We start from the raw sequence: 18283 nt of genomic DNA on the forward strand, positions 1-18283 counted from the left end.
CAATGCATGCTCTTTGTGATGCAACCTTGCATTGCAGCTGGGAGCAAAGCACCCTTGCAATGCAATGCCTGCTCCTGATGCCGCCCCGTTGCATTGCTGCGCGGAGCAGAGCAATGCATGCTCCTTGTGATGCAACCTTGCATTGCAGCTGGGAGCAAAGCACCTGAGCAATGCATGCTCTTTGTGATGCAACCTTGCATTGCAGCTGGGTGCAAAGCACCCTTGCAATGCATGCTCCTTATCATGCAACCTTGCGTTGCAGCGCGGAGCAGAGCAATGCATGCTTCTTATCATGCAACCTTGCATTACAGCTCAGAGCAAAGCAATGCTTGCTCTTTCTAATGCAACCTTGCATTGCAGCTCAGAGCAGAGCATCTGAGCAATGCATGCTCCTTATCATGCAACCTGCTGCATCCTCCTTTGCTTCAAGCTTTTCTACCCCCTTTGCATTGCAGCTGGGAGCAAAGCACCTGAGCAAATCAATGCATGCTCCTCATAATGCAACATTGCATTGCAGCTTGTAGCTGAGCAATGCATGCTCCTCATGATGCAACCGTGCATTGCAGCTCGGAGCAGAGCAACGCATGCTCATCATGATGCAACCTTGCATTGCAACACCCTTGCAATGCATGCTCCTCATGCTGGACCCTTGCATTGCAACCGGGAGCAAAGCACCCGAGCAATGCATGCTCCTGAGCATTGCAACCTTGCATTGCAGCGCGGAGCAGAGCAATGCATGCTCCTCATGATGCAATGTTGCACTGCAACACCCTTGCAATGCATGCTCCTTGTAATGCAACCTTGCATTGCAACTCATAGCAAAGCACCTGAGCAATGCATGCTCCTCATGTTGCACCCTTGCATTGCAGCTCAGAGCAGAGCAATGCATGCTCCTTGTAATACAACCTGCAGCATCCTGCTTTGCTTTAAGTCTTTCTACCCCTTGCATTGCAGCTGGGAGCAATGCACCTGAGCAATGCAATGCATGCTCCTCGTGATGCAACCTTGCATTGCAGCTCAGAGCAGAGCACCTGAACAATGCATGCTCCTCGTGATGCAACCTTGCATTGCAACTCATAGCAAAGCACCTGAGCAATGCATGCTCCTTGTCATGCCCCCTTGCACTGCAGCTGGGAGCAGAGCAATGCATGCTCCTCGCAATGCAACCTTGCATTGCAGCTCAGAGCAAAGCACTTGAGCAATGTGTGCTCCCAAGCAATGCAACCTTGCATTGCAGCGCGGAGCACAGCAATTCATGCTCCTTGTGATGCAACCTTGCATTGCAGCTGGATGCAAAGCACCTGAGCAATGCATGCTCTTTGTGATGCAACCTTGCATTGCAGCTCAGAGCAGAGCACTTGAGCAATGCATGCTCCTTGTCATGCCCCCTTGCATTGCAGCTGGGAGCAAAGCAGCACCTGAGCAATGCATGCTCTTTGTGATGCAACCTTGCATTGCAGCTGGGTGCAAAGCAGCACCCTTGCAATGCCTGCTCCTTATCATGCAACCTTGCAGCGCGGAGCAGAGCCGGCTGGCGGAGCTGGAGGAACAGGCCAAAGCTGCCAAGAAGGGGCTGTGGAGCGACGGCGGCGGCGCTCACACCATCAGGGACCTGAAATACAACATCGACAACACGCGGCACTTCGTCGACTCCATGCACCAGAAACCGGTTAATGGTGGGTGAGCTGCAAGGGTGCAAAGCTGCAACCTCATTGGCTGCTTTGCATGTTGTTTGGGTGCTCTGTTCAATGCAATGGGGGGTGCAAAGCTGCAACCTGATTGGCTGCTTTGCATGTTGTTCTGATGCATTACTCAGTGCTATGGGGGTTGCAATGTTGCAGCCTGATTGGCTGCTTTGCATGTTGTTGGGATGCACTGGTGCATGAGCTGGAAGGGTGCAAAGCTGCAACCTGATTGGCTGCTTTGCATGTTGTTTGGGTGCTCTGTTCAATGCTATGGGGAGTGCAAAGCTGCAACCTCATTGGCTGCTTTGCATGTTGTTCTGATGCTCTATTCAGTGCTATGGGGGGGTGCAAAGCTGCAACCTCATTGGCTGCTTTGCATGCTGCTGGGATGCCCTGGTGCATGAGCTGCAAGGGGATGCAATGCTGCAACCTGATTGGCTGCTTTGCATGCTGCTTGGGTGCCCTACTCAGTGCTATGGGGGGTGCAAAGCTGCAACCTGATTGGCTGCCTTTGCATGCTGTTCTGATGCATTACTCAGTGCTATGGGGGCTGCAATGTTGCAGCCTGATTGGTTGGCTTTGCATGCTGTTTGGATGCACTGGTGCATGAGCTACAAGGGTGCAAAGCTGCAACCTGATTGGCTGCCTTTGCATGTTGTTCTGATGCTCTACTCAATGCAATGGGGGGGGGTGCAAAGCTGCAACCTCATTGGCTGCTTTGCATGCTGCAGGGGTGCCCTGGTGCATGAGCTGCAAGGGGATGCAATGCTGCAACCTGATTGGCTGCTTTGCATGCTGCTGGGGTGCTCTATTCAATGCTATGGGGGGTGCAAAGCTGCAACCTGATTGGCCGCCTTTGCATGCTGCTGGGGTGCCCTATTCAATGCAATGGGGGATGCAATGCTTCAACCTGATTGGTTGGCTTTGCATGTTGTTTGGATGCACTGGTGGGTCAACTGCAAGGATGCAAAGCTGCAACCTGATTGGCTGCTTTGCATGTTGTTTGGGTGCATTACTCAGTGCTATGGGGGTAGATGGGGTTGCAAAGCTGTAACCTGATTGGCTGCCTTTGCATGCTGCTGGAATGCATTATTCAATGCTATGGGGGTGCAAAGCTGCAACCTGATTGGCTGCCTTTGCATGCTGCAGGGGTGCCCTATTAAATGCTATAGGGGTGGATGGGATATGGGGTTTTATATGGGTTTATTTGGGGTTTTATGGTGGGTTATGGGGGGATATAGGGTTGTGTGGGTGGATATGGGGTTTTATATGGAGTTTTATGGGGGGATATGGGGTGTTATGGGGTTTTATATGGGGTTAGGAGGGGATACGGGGTTTTATGGGGTTTTTTATGGGGTTTTATGGGGTATTTTATGGGATATGGGGTTTTATATGGGTTTATTTGGGGTTCTATGGTGGGTTATGGGGGAATATGGGGTTTTATGGGGTATTTATGGGGTTTTATGGGGTTTTATGGGGTATTTATGGGGTTTTATGGGGTATTTATGGGGTGTTATGGGGTTTTATGGGGTGTTATGGGGTGTTATGGTGTTTTATGGGGTGTTATGGGGTTTTATGGGGTTTTATGGGGTATTTATGGGGTTTTATGGGGTTTTATGGGGTGTTATGGGGGATTTATAAGGTGTTATGGGGTATTTATGGGGTATTTATGGGGTTTTATGGGGTTTTATGGGGTTTTATGGGGTATTTATGGGGTTTTATGGGGTATTTATGGGGTTTTATGGGGTTTTATATGGGGTATTTATGGGGTTTTATGGGGTATTTATGGGGTATTTATGGGGTTTTATGGAGTGTTATGGGGTTTTATGGGGTTTTATGGGTTTTATGGGGTGTTATGGGGTTTTATGGGGTTTTATGGGGTCTTATGGGGTGTTATGGGGTTTTATGGGGTTTTATGGGGTTTTATGGGGTGTTATGGGGTTTTATGGGGTTTTATGGTGTGTTATGGGGTATTTATGGGGTTTTATGGGGTGTTATGGGGTTTTATGGGGTATTTATGGGGTGTTATGGGGTTTTATGGGGTTTTATGGGGTTTTATGGGGTGTTATGGGGTGTTATGGGGTTTTATGGGGTTTTATGGGGTTTAATGGGGCATTTATGGGGTATTTATGGGGTGTTATGGGGTATTTATAGGGTATTTATAGGGTATTTATGGGGTTTTATGGGGTATTTATGGGGTTATGGGGTTTTATGGGGTATTTATGGGGTATTTATGGGGTTTTATGGGGTTTTATGGGGTATTTATGGGGTTTTATGGGGTTTTATGGGGTTTTATATGGGGTTTTATGGGGTTTTATGGGGTATTTATGGGGTTTTATGGGGTATTTATGGGGTTTTATGGGGTATTTATGGGGTATTTATGGGGTTTTATGGGGTATTTATGGGGTATTTATGGGGTTTTATGGGGTTTTATGGGGTATTTATGGGGTTTTATGGGGTATTTATGGGGTTTTTTGGGGTTTTATGGGGTGTTATGGGGTTTTATGGGGTATTTATGGGGTTTAATGGGGTATTTATGGGGTTTTATGGGGTTTTATGGGGTGTTATGGGGTGTTATGGGGTTTATGGGGTTTTATGGGGTTTTATGGGGTTTTATGGGGTATTTATGGGGTATTTATGGGGTTTTATGGGGTTTTATGGGGTGTTATGGGGTATTTATGGGGTTTTATGGGTATTATGGGGTGTTATGGGGTTTTATGGGGTATTTATGGGGTTTTATGGGGTTTTATGGGGTTTTATGGTGTTTATGGGGTATTTATGGGGTATTTATGGGGTATTTATGGGGTATTTATGGGGTTTTATGGGGTTTTATGGGGTATTTATGGGGTTTTATGGGGTATTTATGGGGTTTTATGGGGTTTTATGGGGTATTTATGGGGTATTTATGGGGTGTTATGGGGTTTTATGGGTTATTTATGGGGTATTTATGGGGTATTTATGCGGTTTTATGGGGTATTTATGGGGTATTTATGGGGATTAATGGGGTATTTATGGGGTTTTATGGGGTTTTATGGGGTTTTATGGGGTTTTATGGGGTGTTATGGGGTTTTATGGGGTATTTATGGGGTATTTATGGGGTATTTCTCGGGTTTTATGGGGTTTTATGGGGTGTTATGGGGTGTTATGGGGTATTTATGGGGTATTTATGGGGTTTTATGGGGTATTTATGTGGTTTATGGGGTTTTATGGTGTTTATGGGGTCATTCTGTGTCCCTGCAGCCATCATTGAGCACGTTCGGGATGGCAGCGTGGTTCGGGCCCTGCTGCTCCCTGACTATTACCTGGTCACCGTCATGTTATCGGGGATCAAGGTGAGCTGTGGGGCAGGGGGGTGTGGGGTGTCCTATATGGGTCTATAAAGTGTGGGGTGCCCCATAGGGATCCCATAAGGTGTGGGGTGTCCTATATGGGTCTATAAAGTGTGGGGTGCCCCATAGGGGTCCATAAGGTGTGGGGTGCCCCATAAGGTGTGGGGTGCCCCATAGGGGTCCATAAGGTGTGGGGTGCCCTATAGGGGTCCATAAGGTGTGGGGTGCCCCATAGGGGTCCATAAGGTGTGGGGTGCCCCATAGGGGTCCATAAGGTGTGGGGTGCCCTATAGGGGGCCCTAATATGTGGGGTGCCCCCTATGGTGTCCATAAGGTGTGGGGTGTCCTATATGGGTCCATATAGGTATGGGGTGCCCCATAGGGGCCCATAAGGTGTGGGGTGCCCTATATGGGTCCATAAGGTGTGGGGTGCCCCATAGGGGTCCCATAAGGTGTGGGGTGCCCCATATGGGTCTATAAAGTGTGGGGTGTCCTATATGGGTCCATAAGGTGTGGGGTGCCCTATATGGGTTCTATAAAGTGTGGGGTGCCCCATAGGGGTCCCATAAGGTGTGGGGTGCCCATATGGGTCCATAAGGTGTGGGGTGCCCTATAGGGGGCCCTAATATGTGGGGTGCCCCCTATGGGGTCCATAAGGTGTGGGGTGTCCTATATGGGTCTATAAAGTGTGGGGTGCCCCATATGGGTCCCTAAGGTGTGGGGTGTCCTATATCAGTCCCTAAGGTGTGGGGTGCCCCATAAGGTGTGGGGTGCCCCATAGGGGCCCATAAGGTGTGGGGTGCCCCATAGGGGTCCATAAGGTGTGGGGTGCCCCATATGGGGCCCATAAGGTGTGGGGTGCCCTATATGGGTCTATAAAGTGTGGGGTGCCCCATAGGGGCCCATAAGGTGTGGGGTGTCCTATATGGGTCTATAAAGTGTGGGGTGCCCCATAGGGGTCCATAAGGTGTGGGGTGCCCCATATGGGGCCCATAAGGTGTGGGGTGCCCTATATGGGTCTATAAAGTGTGGGGTGCCCCATAGGGGTCCCATAAGGTGTGGGGTGCCCTATATGGGTCTATAAAGTGTGGGGTGCCCCATAGGGGTCCCATAAGGTGTGGGGTGCCCCATAAGGTGTGGGGTGCCCATATGGGTCCATAAGGTGTGGGGTGCCCCATATGGGTCCATAAGGTGTGGGGTGCCCTATAGGGGGCCCTAATATTTGGGGTGCCCCCTATGGGGTCCATAAGGTGTGGGGTTTCCTATATGGGTCTATAAAGTGTGGGGTGCCCCTTATGGGCCCATAAGGTGTGGGGTGCCCCATAGGGACCCATAAGGTGTGGGGTGCCCCATAGGGACCCATAAGGTGTGGGGTGCCCTATATGGGTCCATAAGGTGTGGGGTGCCCTATAGGGGGCCCTAATATGTGGGGTGCCCCCTATGGGGTCCATCAGGTGTGGGGTGTCCTATATGGGTCTATAAAGTGTGGGGCGCCCCATAGGGGTCCATAAGGTGTGGGGTGCCCCATAAGGTGTGGGGTGTCCTATATGGGTCTATAAAGTGTGGGGTGCCCCTTATGGGCCCATAAGGTGTGGGGTGCCCTATATGGGTCTATAAAGTGTGGGGTGCCCTATATGGGCCCATAAGGTGTGGGGTGTCCTATATGGGTCTATAAAGTGTGGGGTGCCCCAGAGGGGTCCATATAGGTGTGGGGTGCCCCCTATGGGGTCGATAAGGTGTGGGGTGTCCTATATGGGTCCATAAGGTGTGGGGTGCCCTATATGGGCCCATAAGCTGTGGGGTGCCCCATAGGGGTCCATAAGGTGTGGGGTGCCCTATATGGGTCTATTAAGTGTGGGGTGCCCCATAGGGGTCCATAAGGTGTGGGGTGCCCTATAGGGGTCCATAAGGTGTGGGGTGCCCCACATGGATCCCTAAGCTGTGGGGTGTTTTATATGGGTCCATATAGGTGTGGGGTGCCCCATAGGGGTCCCATAAGGTGTGGGGTGCCCCATAAGGTGTGGGGTGTCCTATATGGGTCTATAAAGTGTGGGGTGCCCCATATGGGCCCATAAGGTGTGGGATGCCCTATAGGGGCCCATAAAGTGTGGGGTGCCCTGTATGGGTCCATATAGGTGTGGGGTGCCCCATAGGAGGCCCTAAGGTGTGGGGTGCCCTATATTAGTCCCTAAGGTGTGGGGTGCCCCATAAGGTGTGGGGCGCCCCATAGGGGCCCATAAGGTGTGGGGTGTCCTGTATGGGTCCATATAGGTGTGGGGTGCCCCATAGGGGCCCATAAGGTGTGGGGTGTCCTATATGGGTCTATAAAGTGTGGGGTGCCCCATAGGGGTCCTTAAGGTGTGGGGTGCCCCATAGGGGTCCTTAAGGTGTGGGGTGCCCCATAGGGGTCCATAAGGTGTGGGGTGCCCCACATGGGTCCCTAAGGTGTGGGGTGCTCTATATGGGTCTATAATGTGTGGGGTGTCCCATAGGGATCCATAAGGTGTGGGGTGCCCTATATGGGTCTATAAAGTGTGGGGTGCCCCATAGGGGTCCATAAGGTGTGGGGTGCCCCATAAGGCGTGGGGTGTCCTATATGGGTCTATAAAGTGTGGGGTGTCCTATATGGGTCTATAAAGTATGGGGTGCCCCATATGGCCCCATAAGGTGTGGGGTGCCCCATAGGGGTCCTTAAGGTGTGGGGTGCCCCATAGGGGTCCCATAAGGTGTGGGGTGCCCTATAAAAGTCTCTAACGTGTGGGGTGCCCCATATGGGCCCATAAGGTGTGGGGTGCCCCATAGGGGTCTATAAAGTGTGGGGTTCCCCAGAGCGGTCCGTAAGGTGTGGGGTGCCCCATATCCATTATCCCATTATCTAATGGGGTCTGGGATCACCCCATATCCATTCCATACCCCATATCCATCCCAGTATTTAATGGGATCACCCCATATCCATCCCATACCCCATATCCATCCCATACCCCATATCCATCCCATACCTCATATCCATCCCATACCCCATATCCATCCCATTATCTAATGGGGTCGGGATCACCCCATTTCCACCCCCATACCCCATATCCATCCCAGTAACTTATGGGGTCGGGATCACCCCATATCCATCCAGGTACCCAATGGGATCACCCCATATCCATCCCTTTACCCCATATCCATCCCAGTACCCCATATCCATCTCAGTATCTAATGGGGTCGGGATCACCCCATATCCATCCCAGTATCTAATGGGCTCACCCCATATAATCCCACCCCATAACCCTCCCCTATCCCCCATAGTGCCCCACATTTGCTATGTCCATCCCAGTACCTAATGGGGTCTGGGATCACCCCATATCCATCCTTATACCCATATCCATCCCATTATCTAATGGGGTCTGATATCACCCCATATAATCCCACCCCATAACCCCCCCTATACCCCATAGTGCCCCACATTCCCCATATCCATCCCATTATCTAATGGGCTCTGGGCTCACCCCATACCCCTCCCACCCCATAACCCCCCCCTATACCCCATATCCATCCCATACCCCATATCCATCCCATACCCCATATCCATCCCATACCCCATATCCATCCCAGTATCTAATGGGGTCGGGATCACCCCATATCCATCCTGTACCCCATATCCATCCCAATACCCAATGGGATCACCCCATATCCATCCCGTACCCCATATCCATCCCAGTACCCAATGGGATCACCCCATATCCATCCCGTACCCCATACCCATCCCATCCCATTAACCATCCCCTATACCCCATATCCACCCCATAACCCTCCCCTATATCCCATAGTGCCCCACATTCCCCATATCCATCCCAGTATCTAATGGGCTCTGGGCTCACCCCATATAATCCCGCCCCATAACCATCCCCTATACCCCATATCCATCCCAGTACCTAATGGGGTCTGGGATCACCCCATACCCCTCCCATCCCATTAACCATCCCCTATACCCCATATCCATCACATACCCCATATCCATTCCATACCCCATATCCATCCCATTATCTAATGGGGTCGGGATCACCCCATATCCATCCTTATACCCATATCCATCCCCATACCCCATATCCATCCCATTATCTAATGGGGTCGGGATCCCCCCTTACCCATCCCATACCCCATATCCATCCCAGTACTTAATGGGGTCTGGGATCACCCCATATCCATCCCAATCCCCCATATCCATCCCAATACCCCATATCCATCCCATTACCCAATGGGACCATCACTATGTCCATCCCAGTATCTAATGGGGTCTGGGATCACCCCATATCCATCCCCGTACCCAATGGGATCAACTCATATCCATCCCAATCCCCCATATCCATCCCAATCCCCCATATCCATCCCAATCCCCCATATCCATCCCAATCCCCCATATCAATCCCAATACCTAATGGGATCACCCTGTATCCATCCCCATACCCCATATCCATCCCATTATCTAATTGGGTCAGGATCACCCCATATCCATCCCATACCCCATATCCATCCCAATACCAATGGGGTCACCCCATATCCGTCCCATACCCCATACCCATCCCATCCCATTAACCATCCCCTATACCCCATATCCATCCCAGTATGTAATGGGATCACCCCATCCCACCCCATAACCATCCCCTATACCCCATAGTGCCCCACATACCCCATATCCATCCCAGTATCTAATGGGGTCTGGGATCACCCCATATCCATCCCATCCCATTAACCATCCCCTATACCCCATATCCATCCCATCCCCCATATCCATCCCAATACCCAATGGGATCACCCCTTACCCATCCCATACCCCATATCCATCCCAGTACTTAATGGGATCTGGGATCACCCCATATCAATCCCAATCCCCCATATCCATCCCAGTATCTAATGGGCTCACTCCATATAATCCCACCCCATAACCCCCTATATATCCCCCATAGTGCCCCACATTTGCTATGTCCATCCCATTATCTAATGGGCTCTGGGCTCACCCCATATAATCCCACCCCATAACCGTCCCCTATATCCCATATCCATCCCAGTATATAATGGGATCACCCCATACCCATCCCATCCCATTAACCATCCCCTATACCCCATATCCACCCCATAACCCTCTCCTATACCCCATAGTGCCCCACATTCCCTATATCCATCCCAATACCCCATATCCATCCCATACCCCATATCCATCCCATTATCTAATGGGGTCGGGATCACCCCATATCCATCCCGTACCCCATATCCATCTCAATACCCAATGGGATCACCCCATATCCGTCCCATACCCCATACCCATCCCATCCCATTAACCATCCCCTATACCCCATATCCACCCCATAACCCCCTCCTATATCCCATAGTGCCCCACATTTGCTATGTCCATCCCAGTATCTAATGGGGTCTGGGATCACCCCATATCCATCCCAGTATGTAATGGGATCACCCCATATAATCCCGCCCCATAACCATCCCCTATACCCCATATCCATCCCAGTATGTAATGGGATCACCCCTTACTCATCCCATACCCCATATCCATCCCAGTATCTAATGGGGTCTGGGATCACCCCATATCCATCCCAATACCCCATATGGGGTCGGGATCACACCATATCCATCCCCATACCCCATATCCATCCCATACCCCATATCCATCCCATACCCCATATCCATCCCATACCCCATATCCATCCCCATACCCCATATCCATCCCATACCCCATATCCATCCCATACCCCATATCCATCCCATACCCCATATCCATCCCCATACCCCATATCCATCCCATACCCCATATCCATCCCAATACCCCATATCCATCCCATACCCCATATCCATCCCATACCCCATATCCATCCCACTACCCCATATCCATCCCCATACCCCATATCCATCCCATACCCCATATCCATCCCATACCCCATATCCATCCCATACCCCATATCCATCCCCATACCCCATATCCATCCCAATACCCCATATCCATCCCAATACCCCATATCCATCCCATACCCCATATCCATCCCAATACCCCATATCCATCCCAATACCCCATATGGGGTTGGGATCACCCCATATCCATCCCAATACCCCATATCCATCCCAATACCCAATGGGGTCACCCCATATCCATCCCATACCCATCCCATCCCATCAACCATCCCCTATACCCCATATCCACCCCATAACCCCCCCCTATATCCCATATCCATCCCAGTATCTAATGGGATCACCCCATACCCACCCCATACCCCTCCCACCCCATAACCCCCCCCTATACCCCATATCCATCCCAGTATCTAATGGGGTCTGATATCACCCCATATAATCCCACCCCATAACCCCCCCCTATACCCCATATCCATCCCAATACCCCATATGGGGTCTGATATCACCCCATATAACCCCACCCCATAACCCTCCCCTATATCCCATATCCATCCCATTATCTAATGGGCTCTGGGCTCACCCCATACCCCTCCCACCCCATAACCATCCCCTATACCCCATATCCATCCCAGTATCTAATGGGGTCTGATATCACCCCATATAATCCCACCCCATAACCCCCCCCTATATCCCATATCCATCCCCATACCCCATATCCATCCCAGTATCTAATGGGGTCTGGTATCACCCCATATAATCCCGCCCCATAACCGTCCCCTATACCCCATATCCATCCCAGTATCTAATGGGCTCACCCCATATAATCCCACCCCATAACCATCCCCTATATCCCATAGTGCCCCACATTTGCTATGTCCATCCCAGTACCTAATGGGCTCTGGGCTCACCCCATAACCATCCCAATCCCCCATATACATCCCAATACCCAATGGGATCACCCCATATCCATCCCATACCCCATATCCATCCCATACCCCATATCCATCCCATTATCTAATGGGGTTGGGATCACCCCATATCCATCCCATTATCTAATGGGGTCTGGGATCACCCCATACCCCTCCCACCCCATAACCCTCCCCTATACCCCATATCCATCCCAGTATCTAATGGGGTCTGGGCTCACCCCATACCCATCCCATCCCATCAACCATCCTCTATACCCCAAATCCAACCCATAACCATCCCCTATACCCCATATCCATCCCAGTATCTAATGGGGTCTGATATCACCCCATATAACCCCACCCCATAACCCTCCCCTATATCCCATATCCATCCCCATACCCCATATCCATCCCAATACTCCATATGGGGTCTGGGATCACCCCATATACTCCCACCCCATAACCCCCCCCTATATCCCATATCCACCCCATAACCCCCCCCTATATCCCATATCCACCCCATAACCCCCCCCTATATCCCATAGTGCCCCACATACCCCATATCCATCCCAGTATCTAATGGGCTCACCCCATATACTCCCGCCCCATAACCCCCCCTATATATCCCCCATAGTGCCCCACATACCCCATATCCATCCCATTATCTAATGGGCTCTGGGCTCACCCCATATAATCCCACCCCATAACCCTCCCCTATACCCCATATCCATCCCAGTACCTAATGGGGTCTGTTATCACCCCATATAATCCCACCCCATAACCCTCCCCTATACCCCATATCCATCCCAGTATCTAATGGGCTCACCCCATATACTCCCGCCCCATAACCCCCCCTATATATCCCCCATAGTGCCCCACATTTGCTATGTCCATCCCAGTAACTTATGGGGTCTGATATCACCCCATACAATCCCACCCCATAACCATCCCCTATATCCCATAGTGCCCCACATTTGCTATGTCCATCCCAGTACCTAATGGGGTCCGGGATCACCCCATATCCATCCCATACCCCATATCCATCCCAATCCCCCATATCCATCCCAATACCCAATGGGGTCACCCCATATCCATCCCATACCCCATATCCATCCCATCCCATTAACCATCCCCTATACCCCATATCCACCCCATAACCCTCCCCTATATCCCATAGTGCCCCACATACCCCATATCCATCCCAGTATCTAATGAGTTCTGGGATCACCCCATATCCATCCCAGTATGTAATGGGATCACTCCATACCCATCCCATCCCATTAACCATCCCCTATATATCCCCCATAGTGCCCCACATTCCCTATATCCATCCCAGTATCTAATGGGCTCACCCCATATCCATCCCAATCCCCCATATACATCCCAATACCCAATGGGATCACCCCATATCCATCCCATACCCCATATCCATCCCATACCCCATATCCATCCCAGTATGTAATGGGATCACCCCATATCCATCCCAATACCCCATATGGGGTCGGGATCGCCCCATATCCATCCCAATACCCCATATCCATCCCAGTATTGATTGGGGTCTGGGATCATCCCATATCCATCCCATACCCCATATCCATCCCATACCCCATATCCATCCCATACCCCATATCCATCCCATACCCCATACCCATCCCATTATCTAATGGGGTCGGGATCACCCCATATCCATCCCAATCCCCCATATCCATCCCAATACCCAATGGGATCACCTCATACCCCTCCCATCCCATTAACCATCCCAATACCCCATATCCATCCCATACCCCATATCCATCCCAGTATCTAATGGGGTCGGGATCACCCCATATCCATCCCATACCCCATATCCATCCCATACCCCATATCCATCCCATACCCCATATCCATCCCATACCCCATATCCATCCCATACCCCATATCCATCCCATACCCCATATCCATCCCATACCCCATATCCATCCCATACCCCATATCCATCCCATACCCCATATCCATCCCATACCCCATATCCATCCCATACCCCATATCCATCCCATACCCCATATCCATCCCATACCCCATATCCATCCCATACCCCATATCCATCCCAGTATCTAATGGGCTCACCCCATATAACCCCACCCCATAACCCCCCCTATATCCCATATCCATCCCCATACCCCATATCCATCCCAGTATCTAATGGGGTCTGATATCACCCCATATAATCTTGCCCCATAACCATCCCCTATATCCCATATCCATCCCATTATCTAATGGGCTCACCCCATATAACCCCACCCCATAACCCTCCCTATATATCCCCCATAGTGCCCCACATACCCCATATCCATCCCATTATCTAATGGGCTCACCCCATATAATCCTGCCCCATAACCCCCGCTATCCCCCATAGTGCCCCACATTTGCTATGTCCATCCCAGTACCTAATGGGCTCTGGGCTCACCCCATACCCCTCCCAATCCCCCATATCCATCCCAATACCCAATGGGATCACCCCATATCCATCCCATACCTCATATCCATCCCATACCCCATATCCATCCCATACCCCATATCCATCCCATACCCCATATCCATCCCAGTATCTAATGGGGTCGGGATCACCCCATATCCATCCCAATACCCAATGGGATCACCCCATATCCATCCCATACCCCATATCCATCCCATACCCCATATCCATCCCATACCCCATACCCATCCCATCCCATTAACCATCCCCTATACCCCATAGTGCCCCACATTTGCTATGTCCATCCCAGTACCTAATGGGGTCTGGGATCACCCCATATCCATCCCAATACCCCATATCCATCCCAGTATCTAATGGGCTCTGGGCTCACCCCATACCCATCCCATCCCATTAACCATCCCCTATACCCCATATCCACCCCATAACCCTCCCCTATATATCCCCCATTGTGCCCCACATTTGCTATGTCGATCCCATTATCTAATGGGGTCTGATATCACCCCATATCCATCCTTATACCCATATCCATCCCAGTATCTAATGGGCTCACCCCATATAACCCCACCCCATAACCCCCCCTATACCCCATATCCACCCCATAACCCCCTATACCCCCCATAGTGCCCCACATACCCCATATCCACCCCATAACCCCCTATACCCCCCATAGTGCCCCACATACCCCATATCCACCCCATAACCCCCTATACCCCCCATAGTGCCCCACATACCCCATATCCACCCCATAACCCCCTATACCCCCCATAGTGCCCCACATACCCCATATCCACCCCATAACCCCCTATACCCCCCATAGTGCCCCACATACCCCATATCCACCCCATAACCCCCTATACCCCCCATAGTGCCCCACATACCCCATATCCACCCCATAACCCCCTATACCCCCCATAGTGCCCCACATACCCCATATCCACCCCATAACCCCCTATACCCCCCATAGTGCCCCACATACCCCATATCCACCCCATAACCCCCTATACCCCCCATAGTGCCCCACATACCCCATATCCACCCCATAACCCCCTATACCCCCCATAGTGCCCCACATACCCCATATCCACCCCATAACCCCCTATACCCCCCATAGTGCCCCACATACCCCATATCCACCCCATAACCCCCTATACCCCCCACAGTGCCCCACATACCCCATATCCACCCCATAACCCCCTATATACCCCCCATAGTGCCCCACATACCCCATATCCACCCCATAACCCCCTATATACCCCCCATAGTGCCCCACATACCCCATATCCACCCCATAACCCCATATACCCCCCATAGTGCCCCACATACCCCATATCCACCCCATAACCCCATATACCCCCCATAGTGCCCCACATACCCCATATCCACCCCATAACCCCCTATATACCCCCCATAGTGCCCCACATAGCCCATATCCACCCCATAACCCCCCATATACCCCCCATAGTGCCCCACATACCCCATATCTGCCCCATAACCCCCTATATACCCCCCATAGTGCCCCACATACCCCATATCCGCCCCATAACCCCCCTATACCCCCCATAGTGCCCCACATACCCCATATCCGCCCCATAACCCCCTATATACCCCCCATAGTGCCCCCTATACCCCATACCCGCCCCATAACCCCCCTATACCCCCCATAGTGCCCCACATACCCCATATCCGCCCCATAACCCCCTATATATCCCCCGTAGTGCCCCACATACCCCATATCCGCCCCATAACCCCTATATACCCCCCATAGAGCCCCACATACCCCATATCCACCCCATAACCCCTATATACCCCCCATAGAGCCCCACATACCCCATATCCGCCCCATAACCCCCTATATACCCCCCATAGTGCCCCACATACCCCATATCCACCCCATAATCCCCTATACCCCCCATAGTGCCCCACATACCCCATATCCACCCCATAACCCCATATACCCCCCATAGTGCCCCCTATACCCCATATCCACCCCATAACCCCCCATATACCCCCCATAGTGCCCCCTATACCCCATATCCACCCCATAACCCCTATATACCTCCCATAGTGCCCCCTATACCCCATATCCACCCCATAACCCCCTATACCCCCCATAGTGCCCCCTATACCCCATATCCACCCCATAACCCCCTATATATCCCCCATAGTGCCCCACATACCCCATATCCACCCCATAACCCCCTATATACCCCCCATAGTGCCCCACATACCCCATATCCACCCCATAACCCCCTATATACCCCCCATAGTGCCCCACATACCCCATATCCACCCCATAACCCCATATACCCCCCATAGTGCCCCACATAGCCCATATCCACCCCATAACCCCATATACCCCCCATAGTGCCCCACATACCCCATATCCACCCCATAACCCCCTATATACCCCCCATAGTGCCCCACATAGCCCATATCCACCCCATAACCCCCCATATACCCCCCATAGTGCCCCACATACCCCATATCTGCCCCATAACCCCCTATATACCCCCCATAGTGCCCCACATACCCCATATCCGCCCCATAACCCCCCTATACCCCCCATAGTGCCCCACATACCCCATATCCGCCCCATAACCCCCTATATACCCCCCATAGTGCCCCCTATACCCCATACCCGCCCCATAACCCCCCTATACCCCCCATAGTGCCCCACATACCCCATATCCGCCCCATAACCCCCTATATATCCCCCGTAGTGCCCCACATACCCCATATCCGCCCCATAACCCCTATATACCCCCCATAGAGCCCCACATACCCCATATCCACCCCATAACCCCTATATACCCCCCATAGAGCCCCACATACCCCATATCCGCCCCATAACCCCCTATATACCCCCCATAGTGCCCCACATACCCCATATCCACCCCATAATCCCCTATACCCCCCATAGTGCCCCACATACCCCATATCCACCCCATAACCCCATATACCCCCCATAGTGCCCCCTATACCCCATATCCACCCCATAACCCCCCATATACCCCCCATAGTGCCCCACATACCCCATATCCACCCCATAACCCCCCATATACCCCCCATAGTGCCCCACATACCCCATATCCACCCCATAACCCCCTATATACCCCCCATAGTGCCCCACATACCCCATATCCACCCCATAACCCCCTATATACCCCCCATAGTGCCCCACATACCCCATATCCACCCCATAACCCCCCTATACCCCATAGAGCCCCACATACCCCATACCCGCCCCATAACCCCCCTATACCCCATAGAGCCCCACATACCCCATACCCGCCCCATAACCCCCTATATATCCCCCACAGTGCCCCACATTTCGCCGTGACTCCGACTCGTCCGAGATCCCGGAACCGTTCGCGGCCGAGGCCAAATTCTACACGGAGTCGAGACTGTTACAGAGGGACGTACAGATCATAATGGAGAGCTGCCATAACCAGAACATAGTGGGAACCATCCTACACCCTGTGAGTTATATGGGATTATATGGGATTATATGGGGTTATATGGGATTATATGATATTATATGGGGTTATATGGGATTATATGGGATTATATGGGGTTATATGGGACGTACAGATCATAATGGAGAGCTGCCATAACCAGAACATAGTGGGAACCATCCTACACCCTGTGAGTTATGGGATATATGGGATTAGATGGGATTATATGGCGTTATATGGGGTTATATGGGGTTATATGGGATTATATGGGATTATATGGGATTATATGGGGTTATATGGGATTATATGGGGTTATATGGGATTATATGGGATTATATGGGGTTATATGGGACGTACAGATCATAATGGAGAGCTGCCATAACCAGAACATAGTGGGAACCATCCTACACCCTGTGAGTTATATGGGATTATATGGGATTATATGGGATTATATGGGATTATATGGGATTATATGGGGTTATATGGGATTATATGGGACGTACAGATCATAATGGAGAGCTGCCAT

General features: G+C 51.5%; 1 protein-coding gene across 1 annotated transcript in view; it reads left to right on the forward strand.

Annotated features, from left to right (window-relative positions):
* Nucleotides 1-18283, forward strand: part of LOC107307744 (staphylococcal nuclease domain-containing protein 1-like) — a 97891-nt gene that overhangs the window by 15276 nt on the left and 64332 nt on the right. The window contains exons 4-6 of the mRNA XM_085513628.1: nt 1516-1676; nt 4926-5017; nt 17623-17781. Of these exons, the coding sequence (XP_085369754.1) occupies nt 1516-1676; nt 4926-5017; nt 17623-17781 (412 nt within the window). The remainder of the gene's footprint in view (nt 1-1515; nt 1677-4925; nt 5018-17622; nt 17782-18283) is intronic.

This window comes from Coturnix japonica, chromosome 1 (assembly GCF_054131305.1).
Source record: "Coturnix japonica strain WE chromosome 1, WE-NBRP24, whole genome shotgun sequence".
NCBI classification, from domain to species: domain Eukaryota; kingdom Metazoa; phylum Chordata; class Aves; order Galliformes; family Phasianidae; genus Coturnix; species Coturnix japonica.